The 24,477-nt window shown below is 41.6% G+C and overlaps 1 protein-coding gene across 3 annotated transcripts in view; it reads right to left on the bottom strand.

Annotated features, from left to right (window-relative positions):
* HERC3 (HECT and RLD domain containing E3 ubiquitin protein ligase 3) overlaps positions 1-24,477 on the bottom strand; it is a 112,850-nt gene that overhangs the window by 34,083 nt on the left and 54,290 nt on the right. For 2 of the 3 annotated variants that reach the window (XM_077815020.1, XM_077815018.1), the window contains 11 exons: positions 23,237-23,313; positions 18,584-18,708; positions 17,704-17,766; positions 15,398-15,509; positions 9,250-9,439; positions 7,510-7,673; positions 5,392-5,505; positions 3,779-3,802; positions 3,596-3,685; positions 1,765-1,935; positions 788-931 (listed from right to left, as the gene is read on the bottom strand). In XM_077815020.1, coding sequence (XP_077671146.1) covers positions 788-931; positions 1,765-1,935; positions 3,596-3,685; positions 3,779-3,802; positions 5,392-5,505; positions 7,510-7,673; positions 9,250-9,439; positions 15,398-15,509; positions 17,704-17,766; positions 18,584-18,708; positions 23,237-23,313 — 1,274 coding nt within the window. The remainder of the gene's footprint in view (positions 1-787; positions 932-1,764; positions 1,936-3,595; positions 3,686-3,778; positions 3,803-5,391; positions 5,506-7,509; positions 7,674-9,249; positions 9,440-15,397; positions 15,510-17,703; positions 17,767-18,583; positions 18,709-23,236; positions 23,314-24,477) is intronic. The other variant, XM_077815019.1, reaches the window with a different exon arrangement.

The following is a 24,477-nucleotide window of genomic DNA, read 5'->3' as shown; positions in this document are numbered from 1 at the left end:
ATAACGGCATTGTTATCCAGGAGCACACAAGTCGCTACTGATGTATTTCACGTCCGTCTTCATTGCTGTTTGGTTTGAGATTTGTGTGTCAGTGACAATAGCATTGCACACATTTTTTAAACTTTGCAACCATCCGAATGGGATATTTTCATGTGTATACCACAATTATTCTTAGCACCGTCTGATTTACTATTTTCACAATGTTAGTACTAACAATTGCAGTGTAATGTTATTTGTGGGTTACAAAATGTAATGTGCTGTTTTCTCAAGTTTAAAAATAATCAGATTATTTAAAAAAAAGCACCACACATACTTGAACAACTACCCGACAATGCAATTTTCAATTCTGCAGCTAAGAAGAGAGAGTGACCCGTTTCTTGTATACCTGACATTCATTCCACACCACTCAAAACAGAGGTAGGCAAGTCAGAGTAACTGTGCTATTTTAATGGTTATGTCACGGGTGCCTGACACTGTACATTAAAAAGCTCAATGCATGAATGAGATATTGTAGTGTATTAATTATGATCATATGAAGAGCAGGGGATGCACAGAAATTTGGAGTCCTTATGATCGGAAGTCTCTGATTTTGTACCTCCCCAGTTTATAGCTGAGACACCAAACTATCGAATCAAGCAATGAATACACACCGTCCAATTGCTCCACACTTATCAATTAGCATCATGGGAAAAAAACGAGAGGAAGCTTACTTTCTCTCACATAGCTTTTGTCACTAACTTCAATGTAGCACGTGTGTGCTAACAACGCAGACAGGTCAGTGACTCACCGTGTCTGAAAACCACAACAGGTTCGATTCTGGATAGCAGATGAACATTCCATAGATGGGATTCAGGAGTTCCTTTAGCAACAAGAGAAAGAATTCCTTCGTGACCCCTCCAGCATCAACAGCCTCCTCGCCATCAAAGATCACCTGCCATGAAAACAGGTAACTGATCAGGATACCGAATGTGACTGTAGATTAGAGGCACAAATTTAATCACAGGTCATGCAAATGAATAACTGTAACATACAACACCAGCTTCAACAATGGGACTGTTTCAGTGCAGGAGGCAAGGGGGAAAGCAAAGTACTAAGAAGACTTTTTTTTTTTAAAGGGATGATTCAACATATTGGGCGGGCAGGGTGGAGGAAAAGTCATAAATAATAAGCTGCTCTGCAGGTCATAGCACACTCCCTCCCCACAAGTAGGAGGGCAGTTCTCCTGGTCACAAGTATTAGGGGCACGGATACCAGCAGCTGTTGAACTCTGCGGCATCTTCTCAGACATAAAACATATTCATTATTAGGTGACCCAGCCTAGTTCTTCCTGCAAAATGGCAAAAAGACATTGCATAATACTGTATAAAAACAAGATACTTGTTCTGGGGTTTATTTTCACTTTGGTCTCACATCCCCCTCCCCATCCACACACATACAGTAGCCACATCAACGGAGTCCTCCACATCGGATGCCAAACCCCTCCCTATGGCTTCCTTTACCTGGTCTTTTTACAAGGAGGGAGAAGTCCAAAGGTATTGAGCCAACCAGTCCCAACAAAGCCTGCTGATCAGGAAGGAGGCAGACACATCCCCCATTGGTTGGATGAAGCCCTGCTACTAGTTATAGCTCTGGTGGATAATATACCTTATTATGAGCCCAGTGTGTGGGTGGCAGGGATTGGGGGGAACAGTTTTCCAAGAGAATTGAGAAGGAAACAAGGAAAATAAGGCAGATTAGGGAAAAAAAACTCCTGAAGGATCTTACTTTCAGAGGCTTTTTCAAATCGATATCTGAATGAATGCTCAGCTCCCTCAAAGCATCACCAACCAAGTTGCTCCTGCGGACGTGAATAACTAGGAAAGGGCTTCTGGCCAGCAGAGGCTCCAGAGTGAGAAGCATGAAAACATTTTGCAAATTCGCCCCATTGATCGCCACCTATAAAACAGCACAAAAAAGAGAGAGATTGAAAAAAGCAGGGTACCCTGGCACTATTTATTTCTTGTCGTACCACCACCACCACCAACTAGTTTGTGACCAATCCGTGGTCTTCCTTCTTTCTGCCTCTTGTTACACCAGCAACAGTGATCTGATTACTGTTGAGCGTGAGACCCAGGGGATTCACTACAAATACTCTATTCACAGCAGCACAGTGCTCATAAATAAACTGCCTCCCAGGAAGCTGAAGTCCTCAATATACAGAACAGGTGCAACATAGGAAACAGCAGTTCAAGCTGCTCCCACGCTACCCGTGGTCATGACTTGGAAGGACTTCCTCAAGGAGCGAGGTGGTAGTTCAGTCTCTGTGGATCATTCAACTTTTAGCCTCTCTGCCGAGTAGGATTACTACTTGGCTGGTATTTGACCGGCCTATCCATTTTTTTTTTTTTAATGGATTTGCCAGTTGACAGAAAAATAATTTAATCTGCTGGGGTTTTTTTATGTGGGTCTAAAGATTTGCATCAGAACCAAAATAGACTAGGATATCTAATGTTAAAAGTTTCTGTGTCCAGCTGAAGACGCAGCAGTGTTCCCACTTCCACAGTTTAAGCAATAACAGACCAAAACTGTTGGAAATACAGCAGCTGTCTCCCACCAACACCCAAGTGCACCATGTGTGTGTCTGAGAGAGGGTTTGAGTCGATGTAAGTGGCTGTTGAAGAGTGAGTGGGTTCCGCAGTTGCCCTGTGGTTGGGGGTTGAGGTTGTGGCAGCTAGGAACTAGACTTTCTCTTTTCACACAGTCTGCAAAACAGGCATCAGATGGTAACAACTTTTGGACACTAGCAACCTGTGCTACATTTTAACCAGTGGCTCATTATTAATGACCCTCTCCACCCGCCCTGGTCCTCGATGAATGTCGACAGAAATGACCCCATTGTTCACACACGCCATTTTTACATTCACAAAGATAACCGAGGGAAGCACCCTGTAATGTGCTAATTAGTATGTAGCATCGCTGCCATCTACTGAAAGGGATGTATCAACATCGTGGTCCTCAGCTAAACCACACTTGTGTGCTCTAGGGAATGGAATCCAGAACTCTAGTGGAGGACAGTGGCTTGTGACCACTGTCCTCCACTAGAGTTCTGGATTCCATTCCCTAGAACACACAAGTGTGGTTTAGCTGAAGACCACGATGTTGACTAGTGGCCACAAATTTGATCCAAATTGGTGCTTGATCATTTATACTATGATAAACCCAGCACTAAGTTTCTGAGAATCACTCACTCAACATCAGGATCTCCAGGTGGAAGCCGTATTTGATGCCACCCACTTAGGGGAACAGAATGAAAATCTCACATTATGAATGTATTCCAAGGTGCAAATCACAATTCTGACCACAGTGAACCTCTCCTAGTGAAATAGCTCTATTTACATAAAGGATTACTGCACAATAAGGACTCTAGCAGCGCCTCAGTGGAATCCAGTAGCAAGAGGCCCTTCAGATAGTTAACAGCCGCGAGATGTCACAGAACTACATTAACGATGAAATCCTGCCCATGTATAAATGATTAGCAAACTTCACCTAAGTACGTGGGGGAAGGCAGGAGAGAAGACTATGGACAGGCAAAGTGAAAGAGAGGAAAGCTGGCTACCTGCATCTGCAGTTCAGCATCCGTCTGTAACATTTTGGTCTTGGCTTGAGCATCGAAGATGAAAGGATAAGAACAGAGTGTCACAGCATCCTAGAAGGAAGAAAGGAAAATTTCAGTTGCTGTTTACGACTTGGACAAGCACTTGTGAAGAGAAGAGTCAATTTTTTTTTTTTTTTTTTTTACCTGCATGATAGATGGCCTTACTTTCTGTGGAAAGAGAGAAGGAAAAAAAGGTTAATTCTTTTGGTTCGATATTCCAGGTCTTGCTTTTTTGGATGGATTAGTTCAGTGGAGATCCAGCTCCTCTGAATCTCGTATCTTTTGGGATGAAACCCCCTGCTTCTTCCTCTGAGCAGAGGGCTGCGTCAAGGCTTATATGCCAGCTAGACCCCACTTAAAGCCCAAGTGGTCCGTAAGCCTTGAGCTGACCCTATGCACAGGGGTGAATTTCACCCCAAAAAATCAACAACATTTACTTATTAACTTCTTATTACTTCCTCTCTAGCTTTGCTAGTGGGACTATCGCAAACAAATAGATACTATTTTAAGCCCACAACTCTGACAACATTAAGTTCAGTCAATTACCAAATGCTACAATTTTCATTTAACACATTTATCCCTTTAACCAGCTTTTCAATAAATTGACTAAGTTTCACCATTACAGAGCTGCCTTATTGCTCTGATCACATCTCATCACTTTGGCTAAAACAAGCATAGGATATTACAGTATTATCATACAACTGAAAAGGGGTGTCACAGCTTGCACGTACTTTGCAGTCTTTACTGTCCATAAAAGTAGATAAACAACTTTTAGTTGCAACCATCTTTTATTATTGTGGCCTCCCTTGATATTTTTCTTCTCCCTCATTCAGAAATTTGGTCATAGTCATTATTAATGCTAACAATCCCTAGCTTCTGTATCACATTCGCCATTCACAGCTTTCAAAGCGCTTTACAAAGGAGGCAAGTATCATTACCTCTGTTTTTGCAGATGGGAAAACTTAGGCACCAAATGATGAAGGAACTTTCCCAAGATCACCCACGAGGTTACCAGAAGACCCTGGAATAGAACCTGATCTCCTGAGCCCCAGTGCAGTGCCCTGCTCATTGGGACGACAATGTTTCTTTCTAGGGAGCAGATTATATAGCCAGTGATCATCTTATTCTATAATACCTTCTTTAACAATAGAAGTAAAGGATGACAAGGTGGATGAGGTAATATCTTTTATGGGGCCAACTTCTGTTGGTGAGAGAAACAATTTTTTGAGTCAAACAGAGCTCTTCTCCCAGACCAGAAGAAGAGCTCTGTGTGGCTTGAAAGCATGTCTCTCTCACCACCAGAAGTTGGTCCCATAAAAGATATTACCTCATCCACCTTGTGTCTCTAATATCCTTGCACTGACATGGCTACTGCTACACTGCATGGAAGTTAAGGGTAGAAGTTATATTTTTATTATATATGATTTGGTTCCTGAGGTTCTGATTAAATTAAGAGGATCAAGTTAAACAGTGACTGAATTAAGCTGAAGGCATAACACCACATTAGTGAATTTTAGAGATCATTTAGGAGACATTAAATATATATTTGATAGCTTTATTCTTCTGATGGCATTGTTTTAAGTTATCGTCATCGAGCTAGTAAGTACCCAAATCAAAGACGGCTTACCCACATATGCTCCTGTATTCAATATATTACACCAACAATCAATCATTATTACTAGGGATACTGAAATTTATAAATAGCACTGAAGAGGCGAAGATGGACAGCAATTTCATAACTCATTAAAACCCCTTACCATTCCTGCTTGATGCAAGAACCACATAAGATAGTCTTCTTGAATGTCCACCAAATTGGAAATCTCTGGGATATAAAATGTGTCATATTCCACATGTTTAACTTTCAGATTCACCTGATTAAGAAAACAAAAGGTTTAAAATTTCAGGGTATATGCACTTTTCCCACCTTTAAAACACACAGACTCTTTTCCTTTATTGGGGACTCCACACATACTCAGATCTGCCTGCATAAAGCAGCTTGCAGGATTGGGTCGTGTAGCCCAGTGTGCTAGCTTGCCTTTATTAGTATTCACTGCTTTGCATTATATTCTGCTTTGCATTATATTCAGCAGTAATGCAAGAAACCTACAGGCCTGTATCCTATAAGACTTTAGCATCAGCAAGTTAGCATAAGGCTTGAGGCCTATGCACTTTGAACAGATAAACTTTGCACAGATAAATGGCCCAACGGAAAACCTCAACTATTTGGGGAGCCGAAAATAGAATATAAGGGGAAGTTTTGACCACAGGTACATGACTCAGCCACAGAAGTGTCCTGGTAATGAACTGATGTACATAACAGGTACGTGAGATACATCTAAGGCTAACTTGCTTGCTTGCCTATATATCTTTTCTCATAAGTTTCTTATGGGTTTGACTTTTATTATAATAGGTTTATAGGTTTATATTAGAGTATATTTTGGCTGTAATACAAGGGATCTACAGGCCACATGTTGAGCTGTATGTTGAGCTAAGTCAAAGTTAGCATACATATGTTTGGGATCTTTCACCTAGATAGATGGTGATGAGCTAAAGCATAAGGTCCATATATGGCTGTGACCTTTAACATAAAGGATGCGTTAATTAGGTTGGCATAGGGGCTTTCCTAAGTTCATACCCTTCTAAACTTAACAGGTACGCCACAACTTGGAAAGAACCGAAATAACAAATGTGATACCTAACCACAAAAGGGACATGGTAACGAACTGACGTGTATAATAATAAGTTATAATAATTGATATACTAGCCTATAGGGAAAAGACACTCCAACATTAGTAAGGTGAGTAAACAGAAATAAGAAAAAGGGGAAAATTCAATACTGAATATGCATCAAACTTAGCGGCGTCAGCATAACATATTATAAAAGTGGCATCCCAGCCGAGGGGTGGTTGGAGAAGGAGATGTAGTCCTTGGAAGGTACCAGAATGATGGCCACTGGTGATGATGAGGGAGGTGATAGTGATGAGGAAGACGATGGGTAACATTTCAGGTTGTTCTGCAAGGGATGGTGTGAGTGTACAGATGTGCAGATATACATTCCGTAGTACCTCTATCTACCTTACTGAGCTAGGGTGTTTGTGACTGTGCTAAAGATATTAATAAACTATATTTGTAAATATAAAAGAGTTCCCATAGTGTGAGTGTTGCAACTGTGCACATTGGGGTTCCCAACTACATAATAATTTAAATAATACTTGGGGCACGAACCTGTTAACCCTCAAAGTGATCACTGGAGATTCTTACATAGTCAATATAATTAATATATAATCTAAAGATCGGGCAACAGTCCAAAAAGAGCATTTGCAAACAACTGAGGTGCCTCAGATTTTAGTTTGCATCCAAAAACTTGTGTCATTAGTTACAGTGCACATGGAAAGACGCTAAAATACAATCAAGAAATAACTCCTCCTCTTATGTACAAAAAGATTTAATCTTTCCTGTTGCTTTGTGCTACTGCTATTTTTAGAAAAGAAAATAGATATCAAGAGAATGGGGTGTGTGCGTGTGTGTGTTTTAGTGTTAACATTGTGCAGCGTCCCATGTGCTTTGCTGGTGGGGTGGTCTACCGAAGTTCAGCTATTTATTAAACTGTTTCAAACAAAGCCCTATAAATTTAAACAACGTAGCCTCAAGTTCAGTTGAAGGGCTACCATTCTCTTTCCTTGGCTGCCATTATAAATGTCTGTGGTAGATGATGATGTGGCTCCTCAACCTGGGGCTTGTGAATTGGCGTCACGGGTTGCGACCACCCGGTCCTTCCCACATTGCTCAGGGAAGAAGGACTGGTATGGAAAAGGTCAGAGAGCCCCTGAACTATGACACCGCACTGTTCCAAGACACACATGCTTGCCTCTTACCTTGTGAAGTTTCTCTAGCAGCCTGAGAGCAGCTGTAATGTAACTACTGAACAGGACAGGGATCAATAATGTTTTTCTTCCATTCAGGAGATAAACTACTGCGCCTTTATAGAGGTTCACTAATCTCAGGAAATATCTTGGGCATACTTGAGACCACCAGTTATCTGCAGGGGGAAAAGATTATATATATATTTATATATATATTGTTATTAGAGCACTTGGTGATAGCAGGCATTACAGTGATGGAATCTGAGAAAAAAGTATTGCAACACAATACAATATATTGTACCGCCTCTCTCTGTTTTAAAGATGGGCTCCGCAGTTTCATTAAAAGCTCTGAAAAATGCAAGCACTGACCCAGACGATAACACATATATGCATTTGTGAAGTGAAGGTTGTAAGCAAGGACTCCTTTCAGCAGTGGAGTTGGGGGAAATTTCCACACACCTCCTTGGCCATAATTTGTATTCCTATTCGTTAGTCACATGTTCTGTATTCTGCAGAGCAAGTGACAACCATGGCCCAATAGTCCAGTGACTGCCAACAAGCTAACCCGATTCCAGAGACTGTACTAGACCACAGAGTGGCTGTTCCACGACCTGTCCAAACCCTCTTCTCCTAGGATACAGCATAAGCATTACACCCACAAGTCACTCATTGGTTACTGGGAAACTCCCATGTGCCATTTCCATCCTTAAACAATACACTCCTACCCCCACGCAATGACACACAGTGATCTAGATTCCAGTTCCCTCTCAAGAGGCTTACAGGCAGAAGACAGGAGTTAGCCCTGAGCAGCAGTTTGAACCCAGGACGACTCAGGGGATCCCTAGGCTCTTTCCTTTCCTCCACCCCTCTTTCCCTTCTTAGCAACAACCAATTAGCTCGTCAGTAGTGCCCCTGTTCCCAGCAGTGGTTGAGCCCACATCGATTTTTTGCAGGATTCCGTTACCTTGCTGAGAACTCAACATGCCTTCTTAAATGAAGGAGAAATGCTCACCCCTCTGCATCACTCCATTCCTATGCCTGGCCCCTCTCAATCCATCTGCCTGCGGGCTTTTCCCTCCCTCTCCCCATGAAAATCCGATAAGTGTTTAAGATCGGCCCACACCACCTATTTAGAGGGGGAGATCTTCTCTAGCCAAAGGCAATACCCCCAGCCCAGGCTCTGCTGGGACACTGCCTGTTAGCTTCTAGCTCTGCTCTGTTCGCAATACTGGACCACGACCCCTAGAACCAGTCTGCCTTTAAATTTTGTGAAAAACAAAATAGCATTTAGAATTCAACCACTAATTTCAAGCATTAGGAACAAGCCACTATCTGGTGATTTACCTCTTGGAGGTTTTAGTATTTAAAAAAACAGAGGCTGGAAGGGAGGGGTATAAGCACCCTGTACAGTTCTAGACAGTCACAAACACAATAAACTAGGATTTCTATAGAGATTGATTCATGGATGAGGCACAGCTGGTACTAACGTCTCGATGAACAAAGAGAGGAAGAGTCAAGTATTTGAACCTCAAACCAGCCATCAACAGAGCACCGTGAGTGACACTCAGTACCAGCTTAACTCTGCTATCACTGAAGCCAGCAGTAGCTTAACAGCAGAAGAGTTTAGCCAACAGGGAGTGCTTTTGAAAGTCCCAAGTCTATGTTTTGTGAATGATCTCCCCCTAGTGCCCCAGACTGGTGTTAAAGGCATGACACAGAACAAGAGGCACCCCTATGGCGCTCACCCCTTACCTAATACTTTGCTGGGGTTGGTATCCAGTCGCAGAATGGCCATCGCGAGAGGAAGTGTTAACGTTATGTAATGCTTCGAGTCTTGAAACAGGGGGAATTCAGGGAGAATCAGGTAGATTCTCATTGCTTCAACGTCTGGTGGGGAGCTGGACAGCTGGGGAATCAAAAAGCTTTCAAAGCTCTTTAAGATCTGGAGGGAAAAAAGGACAAGAGAAGGTGACTCAGCATACATCCCTGAACATAAGAACTTAAGAATGGCCATACTGGGTCAGACCAAAGGTCCATCCAGCCCAGTATCCTGTCTACCGACAGTGGCCAATGCCAGGCGCCCCAGAGGGAGTGAACCTAACAGGTAATGATCTAGTGATCTCTCTCCTGCCATCCAACTCCACCCTCTGACAATCAGAGGCTGGGGACAGCATTCCTTACCCATCCTGGCTAATAGCCATTAATGGACTTAATCTCCATGAATTTATCCAGTTCTCTTTTAAACCCTGTTATGGTCCTAGCCTTCACAACCTCTTCAGGCAAAGAGTTCCACAGGTTGACTGTGCACTGTGTGAAGAACTTCCTTTTATTTGTCTTAAATCTGCTGCCCATTAATTTCATTTGGTGGCCTCTAGTTCTTATATTATGGGAACAAGTAAATAACTTTTCCTTATTCACTTTCTTCACACCACTCAAGATTTTATATACCTCTCTCATATCCCCCCCCATATTCCTCTTTTCCAAGCTGAAAAGTCCTAGCCTCTTTAATCTCTCCTCATATGGGACCCGTTCCAAACCCCTAATCACTTTAGTTGCCCTTTTCTGAACCTTTTCTAATTCCACTATATCTTTTTTGAGATGAGGGGACCACATCTGTATGCAGTATTCAAGATGTGGGCATACCATGGATTTATATAAGGGCAATAAAATATTCTCCGTCTTATTCTCTATCCTTTTTTTAATGATTCCTAACATCCCGTTTGCTTTTTTGACTGCCACTGCACACTGCGTGGATGTCTTCAGAGAACTATCCACGATGACTCCAAGATCTTTCTCCTGATTAGTTGTAGCTAAATTAGCACCCATCATATTGTATGTATAGTTGGGGTTATTTTCTCCAATATGCATTACTTTACATTTATCCACAATTAAATTTCATTTGCCATTTTGTTGCCCTATCACTTAGTTTTCTGAGATCTTTTTGAAGTTCTTCACAGTCTGCTTTGGTCTTAACTATCTTGAGCAGTTTAGTAACGTCTGCAAACTTTGCCACCTCACTGTTTACTCCTTTCTCCAGATCATTTATGAATAAGTTGAATAGGACTGGTCCTAGGACTGACCCTTGGGGAACACCATTAGTTACCTCTCTCCGTTCTGAAAATTTACCATTTATTCCTACCCTTTGTTCCCTGGCTTTTAACCAGTTCTCAGTCCATGAAACAATCTTCCCTCTTATCCCATGACAACTTAATTTACATAAGAGCCTTTGGTGAGAGACCTTGTCAAAGGCTTTCTGGAAATCTAAGGACACTATGGCCACTGGATCCCCCTTGTCCACATGTTTGTTGATAGATTAGTAAGACATGATTTCCCTTTACCGAAACCATGTTGACTTTTATGTTCTTCTATGTATCTGACAATTTTATTCTTTTCTATTGTTTCAACTAATTTGCCCGGTACTGACGTTAGACTTACCGGTCTGTAATTGCCAGGATCGCCTCTAGAGCCCTTTTAAAATATTGGTGTTACATTAGCTGTCTTCCAGTCACTGGGTACAGAAGCTGATTTAAAGGACAGGTTACAAACCATAGTTAATAGTTCCGCAATTTCACTTTTGAGTTCTTTCAGAACTCTTGGGTGAATGCCATCTGGTCCCCGTGATTTGTTACTGTTAAGTTTCTCAATTAATTCCAAAACCTCCTCTAGTGACACTTCAATCTGTGACAATTCCTCAGATTTGTCACCTACAAAAGACGGCTCAGGTTTGGGAATCTCCCTAACATCCTCAGCCATAAAGTCTGAAACAAAGAATTCACTTAGTTTCTCCACAATGACTTTATCGTCTTTAAGTGCTCCTTTTGTATCTCGATCGTCCAGGGGCCCCACTGGTTGTTTAGCAGGCTTCCTGCTTCTGATGTACTTAAAAAACATTTTGTTATTACCTTTTGAGTTTTTGGCTAGCTGTTCTTCAAACTCCTTTTTGGCTTTTCTTATTACATTTTTACATTTAATTTGGCAGTGTTTATGCTCCTTTCTATTTACCTCACTAGGATTTGACTTCCGGTTTTTAAAAGATGACTTTTTATCTCTCACTGCTTCTTTTACATGGTTGTTAAGCCACGGTGGCTCTTTTTTAGTTCTTTTACTGTGTTTTTTAATTTGGGGTATACATTTAACTTGAGCGTCTATTATGGTGTCTTTGAAAAGTGTCCATGTAGCTTGCAAGGATTTCACTCTCGTCACTGTACCTTTTAATTTCTGTTTAACTAACTTCCTCATTTTTGCATAGTTCCCCTCTCTGAAATTAAATGCCACAGCATTGGGCTGTTGAGGTGTTCTTCCCACCACAGGAACATTAAATGTTATTATATTAAGGTCACTATTTCCAAGTGGTCCTGTTATAGTTACCTCTTGGACCAGATCCTGCGCTCCTCTCAGGACTAAATCAAGAGTTGCCTTGCCCTTGTGGGTTCCTGCACTAGCTGCTCCAAGAAGCAAGCATTTAAAGTATCGAGAAATTTTGTCTCTGCATTTCGTCCTGAGGTGACATGTACCCAAACAATCTGGGGATAATTGAAATCCCCCACTATTATTGAGTTCTTTATTTTGATAGCCTCTCTCATCTCCCTTAGCATTTAATCGTCACTATCACTGTCCTGGTCAGGTGGTCGATAATAGATCCCTACTGTTATATTCTTGTTAGAGCATGGAATTAACTATCCATAAAGATTCTATAGAACATGTGGATTCATTTAAGATTTTTATTTCATTTGATTCTACAGTTTCTTTCACATATAGTGCCACTCCCCCAGCCGCACGACCTGTTCTGTCCTTCTGATATATTTTGTGCCCCAGAATAATTGTGTCCCATTGATTGTCCTCACTCCACCAAGTTTCTGTGATGCCTATTATATCAATATCCTCCTTTAACACGAGGCACTCTAGTTCACCCATCTTTTTATTTAGACTTCTAACATTTGTGTACAAGCACTTTAAAACCTTGTCCCTGTTTATCTGTCTGCTCTTTTCTGATGTGTCAGATTCTTTTTTATGTGAATGTTTCTTGTCTGATCTGGCCCATGCTTTATCCTTTTCCATCCTCTCCTCCTGACTAAAACCTAGAGAATCTCTATCAATAGACTCTCCTCTGAGAGAAGTCTCTGCCTGAACCACATGCTCCTCTGCAGCAATCGGCTTTCCCTCTCTCTTAGTTTAAAAATTGAAGAACAATAAAAGGCTGGCTCAGTGCTCACCTAAGACCATGCTGTGCGCATCACATGTGCTCACAATACCTGGCACATTTATCTCATTACCAGCTCTTTTGTACTCTGCTACGTGTCAGTACGATTAAGGGTCTGAAAATAACCCACTAAAGCAAGGAAGTACTTTGTGAAGGCTGAAAATCCAGGCTGACATTCCCATCTGTTCTCTCTCCCTGCAGGGTGGACTCTGGGAGTGAAGGGCAGCAGGAGGAAAAAGGTAAAGTGACAGTAATTTAATCCATTGTTTAAGCTTTTGTACACTTAAATCTGACACTGATACTAAAAATCCTTATTGCAGACCTGAGTTTCTATTCTTTCTATTCATCTTTTGTTACACTTTATTATTATAGTTTTGGGGGTTTACATGAGCAATGTCACACTCCCCTTTCCAAAAAACCCTCCTATATTTGGCTCTGTTGAAATACAGTATTTGATAGGTGGTGAGTAGATAGGTGCATACAGCAGTATCCTCTTAAAGTGCATTCATTTTTAACCCATACAAAGACTATAGGATCACTGTACAGAAACCTAGAGGCTGCAGCGTAATGCAATAATGGAGAACTGTCATTCCATTTCACCTACTGTATCCAAAAATACATTAAAAGAACATTAAGGTTGCAGAGTCAAGCACTCTAGTTAGGAAATGCCCCTCTTCCCCCACTTGTTGCTACTGCCTCCCCTCCCCCCTCCCCAGTCTTCTGCTCCTGTCCCTCCGCCCTGCACCTCCTTTCCCCGTTCCTTAACCCTCTGCATTTTGAGTTGGTTCACAGCATGGTCAGTCACTCCCTGGGGATGGTGCAGTCTGGTTGGCAAGTAGGAGCTGTGAGAACATACTCAGTGCAGATGGAATCTTCAGAGAATTTAGCTGCCAAATTCTAACAAGTCTCTATTGAGCATGTGCAAACTCAGATTTTTTTTCAGGGGTTTATAAATTGGGTAGATTTTCACAGGGAGGGCAGAGGGCTCATCTCTGACACCCAGTCAACCCCCTTGCCAAATATCAAGTCCTTGCTTTAAAGCATTGAGGCACTAAAGCGTCTCAATGGAACGGTTGCAAGAATTTTTTTTTAACATGGCCAAAACACTGTATTTTTCCCTAAACACATTCTGAGAAACGGACGAGCAATTCTAACTGAAACGTTCTCAGAAAAGTCAGCCTGGAAAATTTCAGCTTGAGGTTTAAATTTAGCAATGTTACAAGCAGCTGAAAGCAAGGTCTTATAACTGGAAGTATAGGGCAGCCTTAACTACAGGTACCGGGACCTGGGCTGCCTATAACAAACGGAGCTTCATTATACTGGAATCCATTGTAAATGGGATCCACTCTGCATGCAACAAGGATACTATGAGTCATGTTACCCACAACATTATTATACAATTCAATACACTTAGGTGGTCTCTGCTCTGGGGAAACCGAGGACTAAAAAAGCAGGTTGAGACTGAGGTGCAAGATGACAAAAATCTAACAGGGCAACTGGCTAACTTAAGACAGCTTTAAATACTTCAGGCATATTAAGATCTATTATTCCGTTAATTCTAAAAGCTACTTTTCAATTTTTAATTAACATGCATCGCTATTAAATTTCGCTCAGAGAAAAAAATCTCTCTTTTAAACAGGCCATTTATAAAGCCCAGAAAATAGGTTATAATGAAAATTCCAGCAGCGCTTTCACTCTATCATCATGATAATAGCTAGAAGAGTGGTAAACATCTGTGTCCATAAGTGACACAAATGTATTTCAGGAGGCTTTAAAAAGGACCATATCTCCTAAAGGTCTTAGGAAACAAATCCATCCGTCATTAACTAATGCTGCACTAGAGAGTATATTGCCTCTTGCTTACACCACTGTGAATCAGGAATAGCTGCGCAAAAGTCAATGGAGTCACTGGTGTAAACCATATACTTGTATCTAAAGGGGTCTCATTTCCTCCGCAAGCACATACAACTCCATCTCCCATTAACATCAGTGGTAGAAGAGACCTCTAAGAAGTGCAGTTACTTTACAACTCCTGGAAGTCTGACAGAGTTATAGAAAAACGTTAATATTTCTCACCAGAGCATCTTCAGTAGTTATTTAAAAGACTATGGGCCAGATCCGCACTTGGTGTAAATCAATTTAGGTCCACGGACGTCACCGCACCAGCTGAAGGTCCTACTTTGCATTAATGGCAGAGACCCACTGTGATAGACTGAATTTTGTAAAGCAATGAGTAGCCAAATACAGATGCATGCAAAACTAAAATTCTGCATCACAAGATGTACTTGCGCAGTTTAATTTCTATGTGACATTTCATAGTGTCCTAGTAAACGTTTTGTGAAGTCCTAGTTACAGCACTCTATTATTAAATCTTTCCTAAGACATTCACAGAGAGCTGAATTTACAGGTGGAGGGGATTAGCAAGCATCTACTCTGCATATTGCACACGCACTTAATTGCAAACACTTTTTAAAAACAAGTACAGGGCCAGATTGTCACCTGGCGAAAATCAGTGTAGCTCCATTGAGATTATTAGAGCTATGCTGATTTACACTAGTTTAGGATCTAGCCCCTGTAGCTTTCAATAAAAACTGCTTAACATTTTAAAAATTCACACGCACACGCACACACGGAAAAAACCCCTCTGACAACACTATGAAAAACAGTTATTTTTAAAATACTTATACAACACCTTTATACCTGGTCTAGCAGGATGGAATGCTGAGAGTTCATTAGCTTCTCAAACAGCACTCTGGTGGAATTCAGGTCAATTCCAGGGATTTTGGGGCTGGTTTTAAAATGTTCATCGATTCTAAAACAAAAAACAAGCCCCAGACAGACATGAGTATAGGAAAGATACAAGATACACAGGCAAAGTGCACCAATGGGGAACGGGTCTATAGACAGAGAGATAACAAGACTTAGAAAACCTGGAATCTTTGGCTAAATACAATAGTGCAAGATAGACTATTCCTTTTATTGTACTCCCTATGGGTCCTAATTTGGGAACCAGAGCCCTGCACTGAGTCCACTGATGTTAGTGGGATTGCACACAGTCCAAAGGGTCTGCCCACACAGATCCAGTTGCTGGATTGGGACCTAAGCTTGCAAAACGGCAGTCCTGCTAAATGTGGCAAGAGTCCCTTTGATTTTCCCCTGGGTACTCAAGGTTTTTTTGTTTTGTTTTTTTTCCAGGAGAGGGCAGACAAAGATGTTGACTGTGATTAGGGCCACACAGTAGAACATGGAATGGTTTTCAAAAAAGATGAGGCTGGGCTTTTCAAAGTAGCCTAAGCGAGCTAAACCCCCAATTCCTATGGGCTAACTCTCTTACCTTCCTCTGACCACCTCACCCTAAAACCTTCTAGCCCTCCAACTAATCAAGGTCCCAATCTAACCCCCAATACAGTTAAGAGGAGTCTTTCCATGGCCTTCAGCTGGTGTTGGATCAAGCCACAAATCCTTTTCTTTTTCGGCCTGACAGACATCTTTGAATGCAAAAGGCTGCATCTCATTTGGAATTGCCGAAGTTGAAGAGACAGACGTCAAGCTTGCAGAGAACAAGCAGTCTAACCGTTTGACTAGGCCCTGGAGCTTCATGCAATGCACTTAGTAAGTGATCTGACCCTGCATCTGGCACAGGTTTAACGGTTTGTATCAGATGCCTACAGCACAACTCTACGCAGGAAAAAAGCCTGTACAACTTGCAGATGGCAGTTAAAAGGCAATTTCCACAACTCCACAGATCCCAAGTATTTCCCCAGAGCACTGTGGGAACTAGCCAGCCTTAGGCCTGAACAACGCTAGATGCTCTCACCTGCACGCCGCTTATCTTCCCCATTCAAATGAGGTTCTAGGGTTAGTAAATAGAAGCATTTAAAGTTAAAAAAAAATAGAATATTTTAAATAAAAACTGAATTTACACCCAAATACCCCTGAAATGACTGTGTGTTGCCTTCTCAGAGGGTCTGAGCTGAAGGCTTCACACTACTGGAAGATGGGAAGAACAAATGGTGTTTTTATTTCCTGTCTGAGCTGCTCTTGGAAAAGTCTGCCCAGTTTAACAAGTCTTCCTTCACCTAATTGCAGGCCATGACTCATCAGGTCCCCATAAAAAAACTCCTCAACCTCATTTTATTCTATTACCTCCCAACAATTTATAGACACAGTAGTCACAACCCAAACCCTTCCCAACCCACCCTGGTCTTTCCACTGAGCTGTGCATACTCACTTTCTGTAGCCTCCTCCCATTGGTCACGCTCTCTAATCCTTTACCCATCTTTATCACCTTCCTTCGAATTATCTCACTTTCTATAGGTCACTTGGGTAAAAACAAGAAGCTCAAAACTTTCCAAGGATGACATCACCAAATTGGAATTACTGCCTCGTTCTTACAGGGCCGCACCTGTACTCAAGCAGTTCCACCACAAGAGCACGTATTTCCCAATAGTGACATGTTGTGAGCTTGGGCCTAGTTTGCTATCATCCCCAAACCTTCTCTGTGTTATTGCACTGTAAATGGCAGTCTCACCCAGCCCATATACCTACTGTCATTTTCACTTCACTTTACCCAAATACTCCAACTCTCTCCTTTAGAGGATATTGTTTTGATGACTATTTCCTCAGATAAAAAATAATCATAACTATCCACAGGGCCACCCCAATGTCTTTAAGTCGTTTAAGCAACATTTAATAAAGCAATTCAAGTCTGGTGAGTTTCACTCTGATCCCTCAATAGAAACAGACACACTGACTAACAACAAACTCACAAGTCTTTTTTTTAAGCAATTCATCTTCCTTTACCAGCAAGTCACGAATCTGCCCCTAAACCTCTTCACTACATCTATCCAGTCATCCCTCTCCATCCCATCACTCTCTGCCTGATCACAAGTTCTTTTGTCTCACGGCCCACTGCAGCAGTGAATAAAGTAGGCGACTCCCATCTTGTCTCTACAGGACAGCAAGCACAAGAAAGTCATGATTCTTGACCCCATTTGGCTACTTACTTCTTCTCCAGGAAGCTTCCATTCCAACAGGCAGACGACGACAAGATCTGCACAACTTCACTGCTTGGAGGGGGAAGACAAAAGGAAAGAGGGGTGCTAGTCTGAACAGATGTCATGCTACACTTCTGCAGATCTCATTTGCTCTTGTACCAACAAGTCGAGTGGCCTCCCTTCTATCCCTTGCAAGCAAAAATATTATCATAACCACCCCTGTATTATAAGTGGGGAAGACTGCAGGGCACAGGGGTTTAGCGACTTCCTCAACGTCCCATGACAAGTTTTTTGGCAGAGATGGGCTGGCACTACTTCCTTTCACTGACAATGCTTTCCCTAGGCCGCCCACATTGGAGAGGGAAGGGATGTTTTAAATCAGACTGTTGAAAATTCCTTGCTTCTTTTTGTGAGCTCCACTCTTGTGTTAAAAGATTCTTTCTTTTGAATCCAATGCCCCCATCCTTCACTTAGGGTCTGAGAAAGCTCTGACACATCTTCCTGGTTTTGCTAGGAAGATCTGACCTGGGATTCCTGATATAAATCATGAATTGGTGCTGAAGTTCAAACAGAGAGAGAGAGAGAGAGAGTTTGTGTGTGTGTGTTTGGCCCTTAGATTTCTCTACCACTTTCAAAGCAAACTTTGTGCAATAATCAGAGTGGACCATGAGTAGTGAAATGTACCTAAATACGTACCTTTTTAAAAGGGTTGCATCTGAACAGTTTCCGAAAAGCTGAATTCTCACCTACTGGCCTTTCCCTGTGATATGAGCGAGACCCAAACTAGAAAATGCTGCTAAATTCTAAAGCACAGATGCCAACAAAACAATTAAAGAAAAGCTTGTAAAAAAAAAAAAAAAAAAAGGGTGGCTTATACAATAACACCTACTTGACCGAATTAGAGTTGTTCCGTTCTAACAGCTTTTGTTTCCAAACGGCTATAGTTTCATCATTTATTAAACAAGTGTAGCATAATTGATTTATGGTCCGGAAATCGTCAGCAGGCAAGGAATTCTGTGAGAAGATACAGATCTCAGTATTTAAGGAGAAGACACATAACACATTTCTTTGGGGTGGGTTGATAATAGGGCTGTCACATCATTTACCATCCCAAAGGCATCTCTCCCCCACCTCCGAAGGAAAAGATACTCCCAAACAAAATTAAAAAGGGAAAGAGGTAAAAGAAAAAAAATTGAGAATTTGATTTCTTACACAGTGCCAAAGGCCATTTCAAAGCCACCACTGACAAGTATAGATTGGGTGGGCTCAAGGGGCTGGTTTTATAACAGTGACTATGTGATTTATATAGCTCACAAAGGATGCTTGTCACTCTAAGGCACCCATCTCTGAGGAAATGAGGGGGGAAAAAAGGTCACCTAACGCCTCCCTATCCCCTGCCTATCACCACTGTAGATCTCTCAATTCAGTGGTCACAAAACTCCATCATGAGCTTATGTTGGCAGATCATCATCATGCTCAGAAACCACACAACAGGGACCCCTGTTCTACAACTGAAAAATATCCCTCTTTTAGAGTTTTCACTGCTGTTAATCATAGAATATCAGGGTTGGAAGGGACCTCAGAGGCAGGGATTTCCCTACACCCCCCCAAATTTCCGCCCCAGTTTTATGAACTAGTTACATGCAGTGTTGACAATTTAGTGATTGTTTGGAAATTTGAATTGAAACTGAAACATTAATATACACTTTAAAAGCATATAAAGTATATGATAAAATACGTGTATCTGAAAAAGTATAATAGATTTGGAAAGTATGAACACAGACTAGCTTCCTTATGCAGCTGTTGTTTTTTATGACAATGTCAATGCATTCATGTCGGTGATGTTGGCCAACCTAATAATTTCAGACCATGATGTGTAAGCAAAGTCTAAATGAGCTCTCCCTGACAGCTAGTGATGAGCTGGGGGCTGGAGGGAAAGGCTTCATGACCAGATTGTATTTACATTCATACCTAATCTACCTAGGTATCCAGCCAACAGAGCTGTGTTGCCCAAGTGATAGATTTTGGCTGGGACTGGGTTATAAATCACTTGAATGGGGGTGAGGGGAGGGGGAGAGTATAGAATCATAGAATATCAGGGTTGGAAGGGACCCCAGAAGGTCATCTAGTCCAACCCCCTGCTCGAAGCAGGACCAATTCCCAGTTAAATCATCCCAGCCAGGGCTTTGTCAAGCCTGACCTTAAAAACCTCTAAGGAAGGAGATTCTACCACCTCCCTAGGTAACGCATTCCAGTGTTTCACCACCCTCATAGTGAAAAAGTTTTTCCTAATATCCAATCTAAACCTCCCCCACTGCAACTTGAGACCATTACTCCTCGTTCTGTCGTCTGCTACCATTGAGAACAGTCTAGAGCCATCCTCTTTGGAACCCTGTTTCAGGTAGTTGAAAGCAGCTATCAAATCCCCCCTCATTCTTCTCTTCTGCAGACTAAACAATCCCAGCTCCCTCAGCCTCTCCTCATAAGTCATGTGTTCTAGACCCCTAATCATTTTTGTTGCCCTTCGCTGGACTCTCTCCAATTTATCCACATCCTTCTTGTAGTGTGGGGCCCAAAACTGGACACAGTACTCCAGATGAGGCCTCACCAATGTCGAATAGAGGGGAACGATCACGTCCCTCGATCTGCTCGCTATGTAATGAAATGTTATTTTTATTGTATGAGTAAAGGGCAGTAGAACTGTACTTAGCCTGTGCTAATTGAGGGCAGAGAGAGAGAGAGAGAGAGAGGGGACAGGTGTTTTGCTTGATGGTCTGCCTGAGTGACAAGTACTATTTGACCTAGCCCGCTCCACCGTTTAAAGACAGAGCTGATTAGGCTCCATAGATAGTCTTTTGTTCTGTTAAGTGATCACTACAGCTGAAATCACTGAGAATCAGGTCTAAGTGCTTAGACCTGCTGTGGGACAGTGTTCCTGTGGAAGACACGGCCCAGTCTGCACTAGCAGCGAGGTTCCCACACTGAGAGCTCAGCTGAAATCACTGAGAGCTGGGTGGAACCTCAAGAGACCAACTCACAGAGGTCACAGTGGCAGGTGGCAGCAGAAGGTGACAACGCAGGGCCACTGGCAACAGAGTGATGGAGTGAACATTGGCACAACTAACAACAGTGGCTAGAGCGAACAGTGAGCAGCTGGAGGAACGAGCAAGGGGCCTTCTTGCCCCCCACCTGGGAGGTGAACTCATGTGAAAGCACCTCTGAACTCTGAGTCTCCACTGACCAAGGACAACACTGGTGAATGTTAATGAGGCTGTTAAGAACAAGCATGGCTGTGGCATCATACTTTCTATTTAAGCAAGAGATACCAAACACTACAAACTGGAGGCCAATGTTAAGTGCATTGTCACTTGTTCATCCTGATGTTGAACACTGGTTCCAAACAAGACCAGCAAATGCTCACTATCTTTCTGCAAGAAACTTAACTGACTGGCTAGAATCATGCGGTGCAACAGTGAAAGACTCTACAGCTGAAAAAGTGAAAAACTCTCTCACCACATTCAAAAAATTTGCATACATGGCTGATGAATGCACCGATGCAAATGGGCATCAAGTATTAAGTCATTGTGTATGGTATCTTGATGTCAGCGGTAGGCCAGTAGTTGCATTTCTAGATGTTCAAGTTATAGAAGACACATCGGCTGCATCTATGACAACCCACATCTTAAAAGAGTTAAATGCTTGTCAATTGGACCGCAAACAGATGGCTACTTGTACATTTGACAGAGCTGCAAATTTCTCTGGAAGACATGATGGAGTATAAGCTTTGCTCAGAGAAAAGTGTAACCCTAATCTCTCCTATACACACTGCAGAGGCCATCTACTCCAACTAGCACTAGTACGAGCTGCAGACTCTTCAAAAGACATTTAAAAAGCTATAAATTTAATGTCTTCATTATATTTTTTCCAGCAAGATTCCAAAAAGACTGAATATCTTGGAAAATATAGAAGATACATTGGGACTGAAGTTCAAATTAGTCCAACCTGGGAAAGAAAACCCTCTAGCTTTCTCATGAGAGATCCTTGGCTGTTGTATTGAAATTACTCCAGCCATTATTACTGGCTTTGGAAAGTATCTACCAAGATGGAATGGATCTAAGTAGTGAGGTTGGTGTATTACTTTTGCTACTACGTTCAGAGAAGACTATTGCCATTCTCTCTCTTGTAAGTCTACTGTTGAAACCACTTGGGTCATTAAACAATGCCATCCAGGCATCTGCTACAACAGTAGCAGATCTTTGTCCAGCAATCGAAGCTACATTTGGATCAGAGAGCTATCCACCGAAAAAGTACTGGAAGAAGCAAAGACTTCAGTCTAGAAGTTGACTAATGAAGGCATTTATACTGAATCCTTCAGTGAAGAGGACAAGAAGTGTTTGTTAAGACAACTGAAAAAGTACACGGACTTGATTCTTAAAAATCTAAAACAGCGACTTCTAGATTCTATTCAACCTCTATGTAGCTTTTACAGATCCCTGTCCTATAAAACATCGACAGCTGAGTGGAGTGAGGCATTACCAGCAATGGAGCTGCCATGTGCTCAGGACAGAATAGAGAATTTGAACACAAGTGGAATATCATACGACGAATGAATGAAAATTTGACTTCAACTTCTTTTTTTTCATCACTAGTGGCTCTACCCGATCTTTATGCTATGTTTCCTGGGATGAAAGAAGTAGGAATTCATCTCTTGCTACTCCCAATCACAACAGCTACAGTTGAGCATTCTTTTTCATCATTGAATAGAATTTTGTGTTCTGAAAGCAAGTTGTCTTCTGCCTGATCATGTGAATGAAATAATGAGCATATCAATTGAAGGAATGGAAGTACCGGACACAGGAGAAGCCACCAAAGATGAACGCATTGCATTCAAGAAGTTCATTAACAGAGATGTGCAAAATTATAACAAGAAAACAAGAAGGATGTAGATGTAGTGCTTCATAGAAGGCTTAAGTAGCCAACTTTAATTTGTGTGATGATTTTAAAACATGATCTAATCTAATAAAAATGGTCATGAAACATTTTTCAGTTTTTACTGTGGTGCCATACAGCCCACCTTCACCCTCACAGTCTCACCCCTCATCAGCCGTGACCCCCACCTCTAATTTCAATCCTGGGGAAAAGACTGCTCAGGAGGTCATCTAGTCCAACCCCCTGCTCAAAGCAGGACTATTCCCCAACTAAATCATTCTAATCAGACAGGCTAACCCTTCTTCCTTTCAGAACTGATGCTACCTTTGTGAATTCAACAGCAAAGTAAGAAGAGGTTTCAGAGTAACAGCCGTGTTAGTCTGTATTCGCAAAAAGAAAAGGAGTACTTGTGGCACCTTAGAGACTAACCAATTTATTTGAGCATGAGCTTTCGTGAGTGAGCTGTAGCTCACGAAAGCTCATGCTCAAATAAATTGGTTAGTCTCTAAGGTGCCACAAGTACTCCTTTTCTTTTTGCAAAGTAAGAAGAGACACTCTCCCCACCCCTACACACATTCTCTTGTAGAGAAAAGAGCAAGCATTCTTTGCTTACCTCAGATTTGGAGCAAAGTACAAATGTCCGGTCTCCACCACAGAAGATGTGTTTAACAATGTGATATTTAAAGGCATCTATTGAAGAAAGAGATACAATCGTGTTACAGATCGATCAACACAAGTTTCCTACTTCTTTCAACTATGGACCTATATTGCCTAAGGCCCTCCGCACCCTCAACTCCGACTGAGGTCAATGGGAGCGGAAAGTATTCATCGCCTTGTTAGCAGATGCTCAGGGCTTGGGCCTTTAAAATAGAAGGGGGCATAAAAACTCCACTTTCGTATCACAAAAGAAACATCATGACTGCAGAATAGGGCAAGAGAGACTCTTTACAAATCTCATCTATTTGCAATTAGTCACAATTAAATGCAATTGACCATCCCAACAACCTGGGGGGGGGGGGGGAGGGGGGTTATTTAGGAACATAGGCCCAGATCCTACAACTTGAATCAGACAGGTGGTCCCTATCACCTGCACGGAACCTATTGCAGGATCAGGGCCTATATTTTTGTATCTTTTGCCACTGAAGGCAATGATTAAAACTCTCCGATCTGAATGGTGCAGGATCAGCATATGAGTGACACAACGTATGCATTCCAAGGTGTTTGGCCCTGTTCGCTAGAACTGTCTAACTAATTCTGACAAGACTGATATTGGTATTTAAAACTAGTTGTCTTAGCCAAAGCTGTGACTACTGTCTCAAACTTTGTTAGCTGTGAATATTCCTAATGTCCTAATGATTCCTAATGTCATGTTGATTTTCACATTTATGAGAATCTCCTATTTATCGTGTAAAGAGCTCTCTTTAAACAGTGAGACCTGAAATTTTTTAAATTCGTTCATTTTTTAAAGTCCTTAAAAAATGTTTAATATTTTTTCTGCTCCCTTGCTAATATTTATAATATTTACAAAAACTGACTATACAAGGCAAACCAGTAAAACTGACTATACACAAAGTGCTGTTTAATGGACAGAGTAATTAAGCTTTAAAACAGAGGAAAAAATACAACTGTATTAACTTCTTTTTTCAGTTTTTGTAATCCTACATGTTATTTGCAGCTTTAGTAGGTCGTTTTCAGACAGAAATGTGATTTTCAAGTTGATGGCCTCTATTTAAATAAAATCCTGATACAAACAGCTGAAAACCAGAAATATTAATTGGGATAAAGAAAACCTGGTATTACTTTAATGCTAGCAATGAGGGGAATATAAACTCTCCTTGTAAGTATTCTGAGATG

Source organism: Eretmochelys imbricata, chromosome 4, assembly GCF_965152235.1.
Source record: "Eretmochelys imbricata isolate rEreImb1 chromosome 4, rEreImb1.hap1, whole genome shotgun sequence".
Classification (NCBI taxonomy): domain Eukaryota; kingdom Metazoa; phylum Chordata; order Testudines; family Cheloniidae; genus Eretmochelys; species Eretmochelys imbricata.
This window is presented reverse-complemented; position numbering and strand designations above follow the sequence as displayed.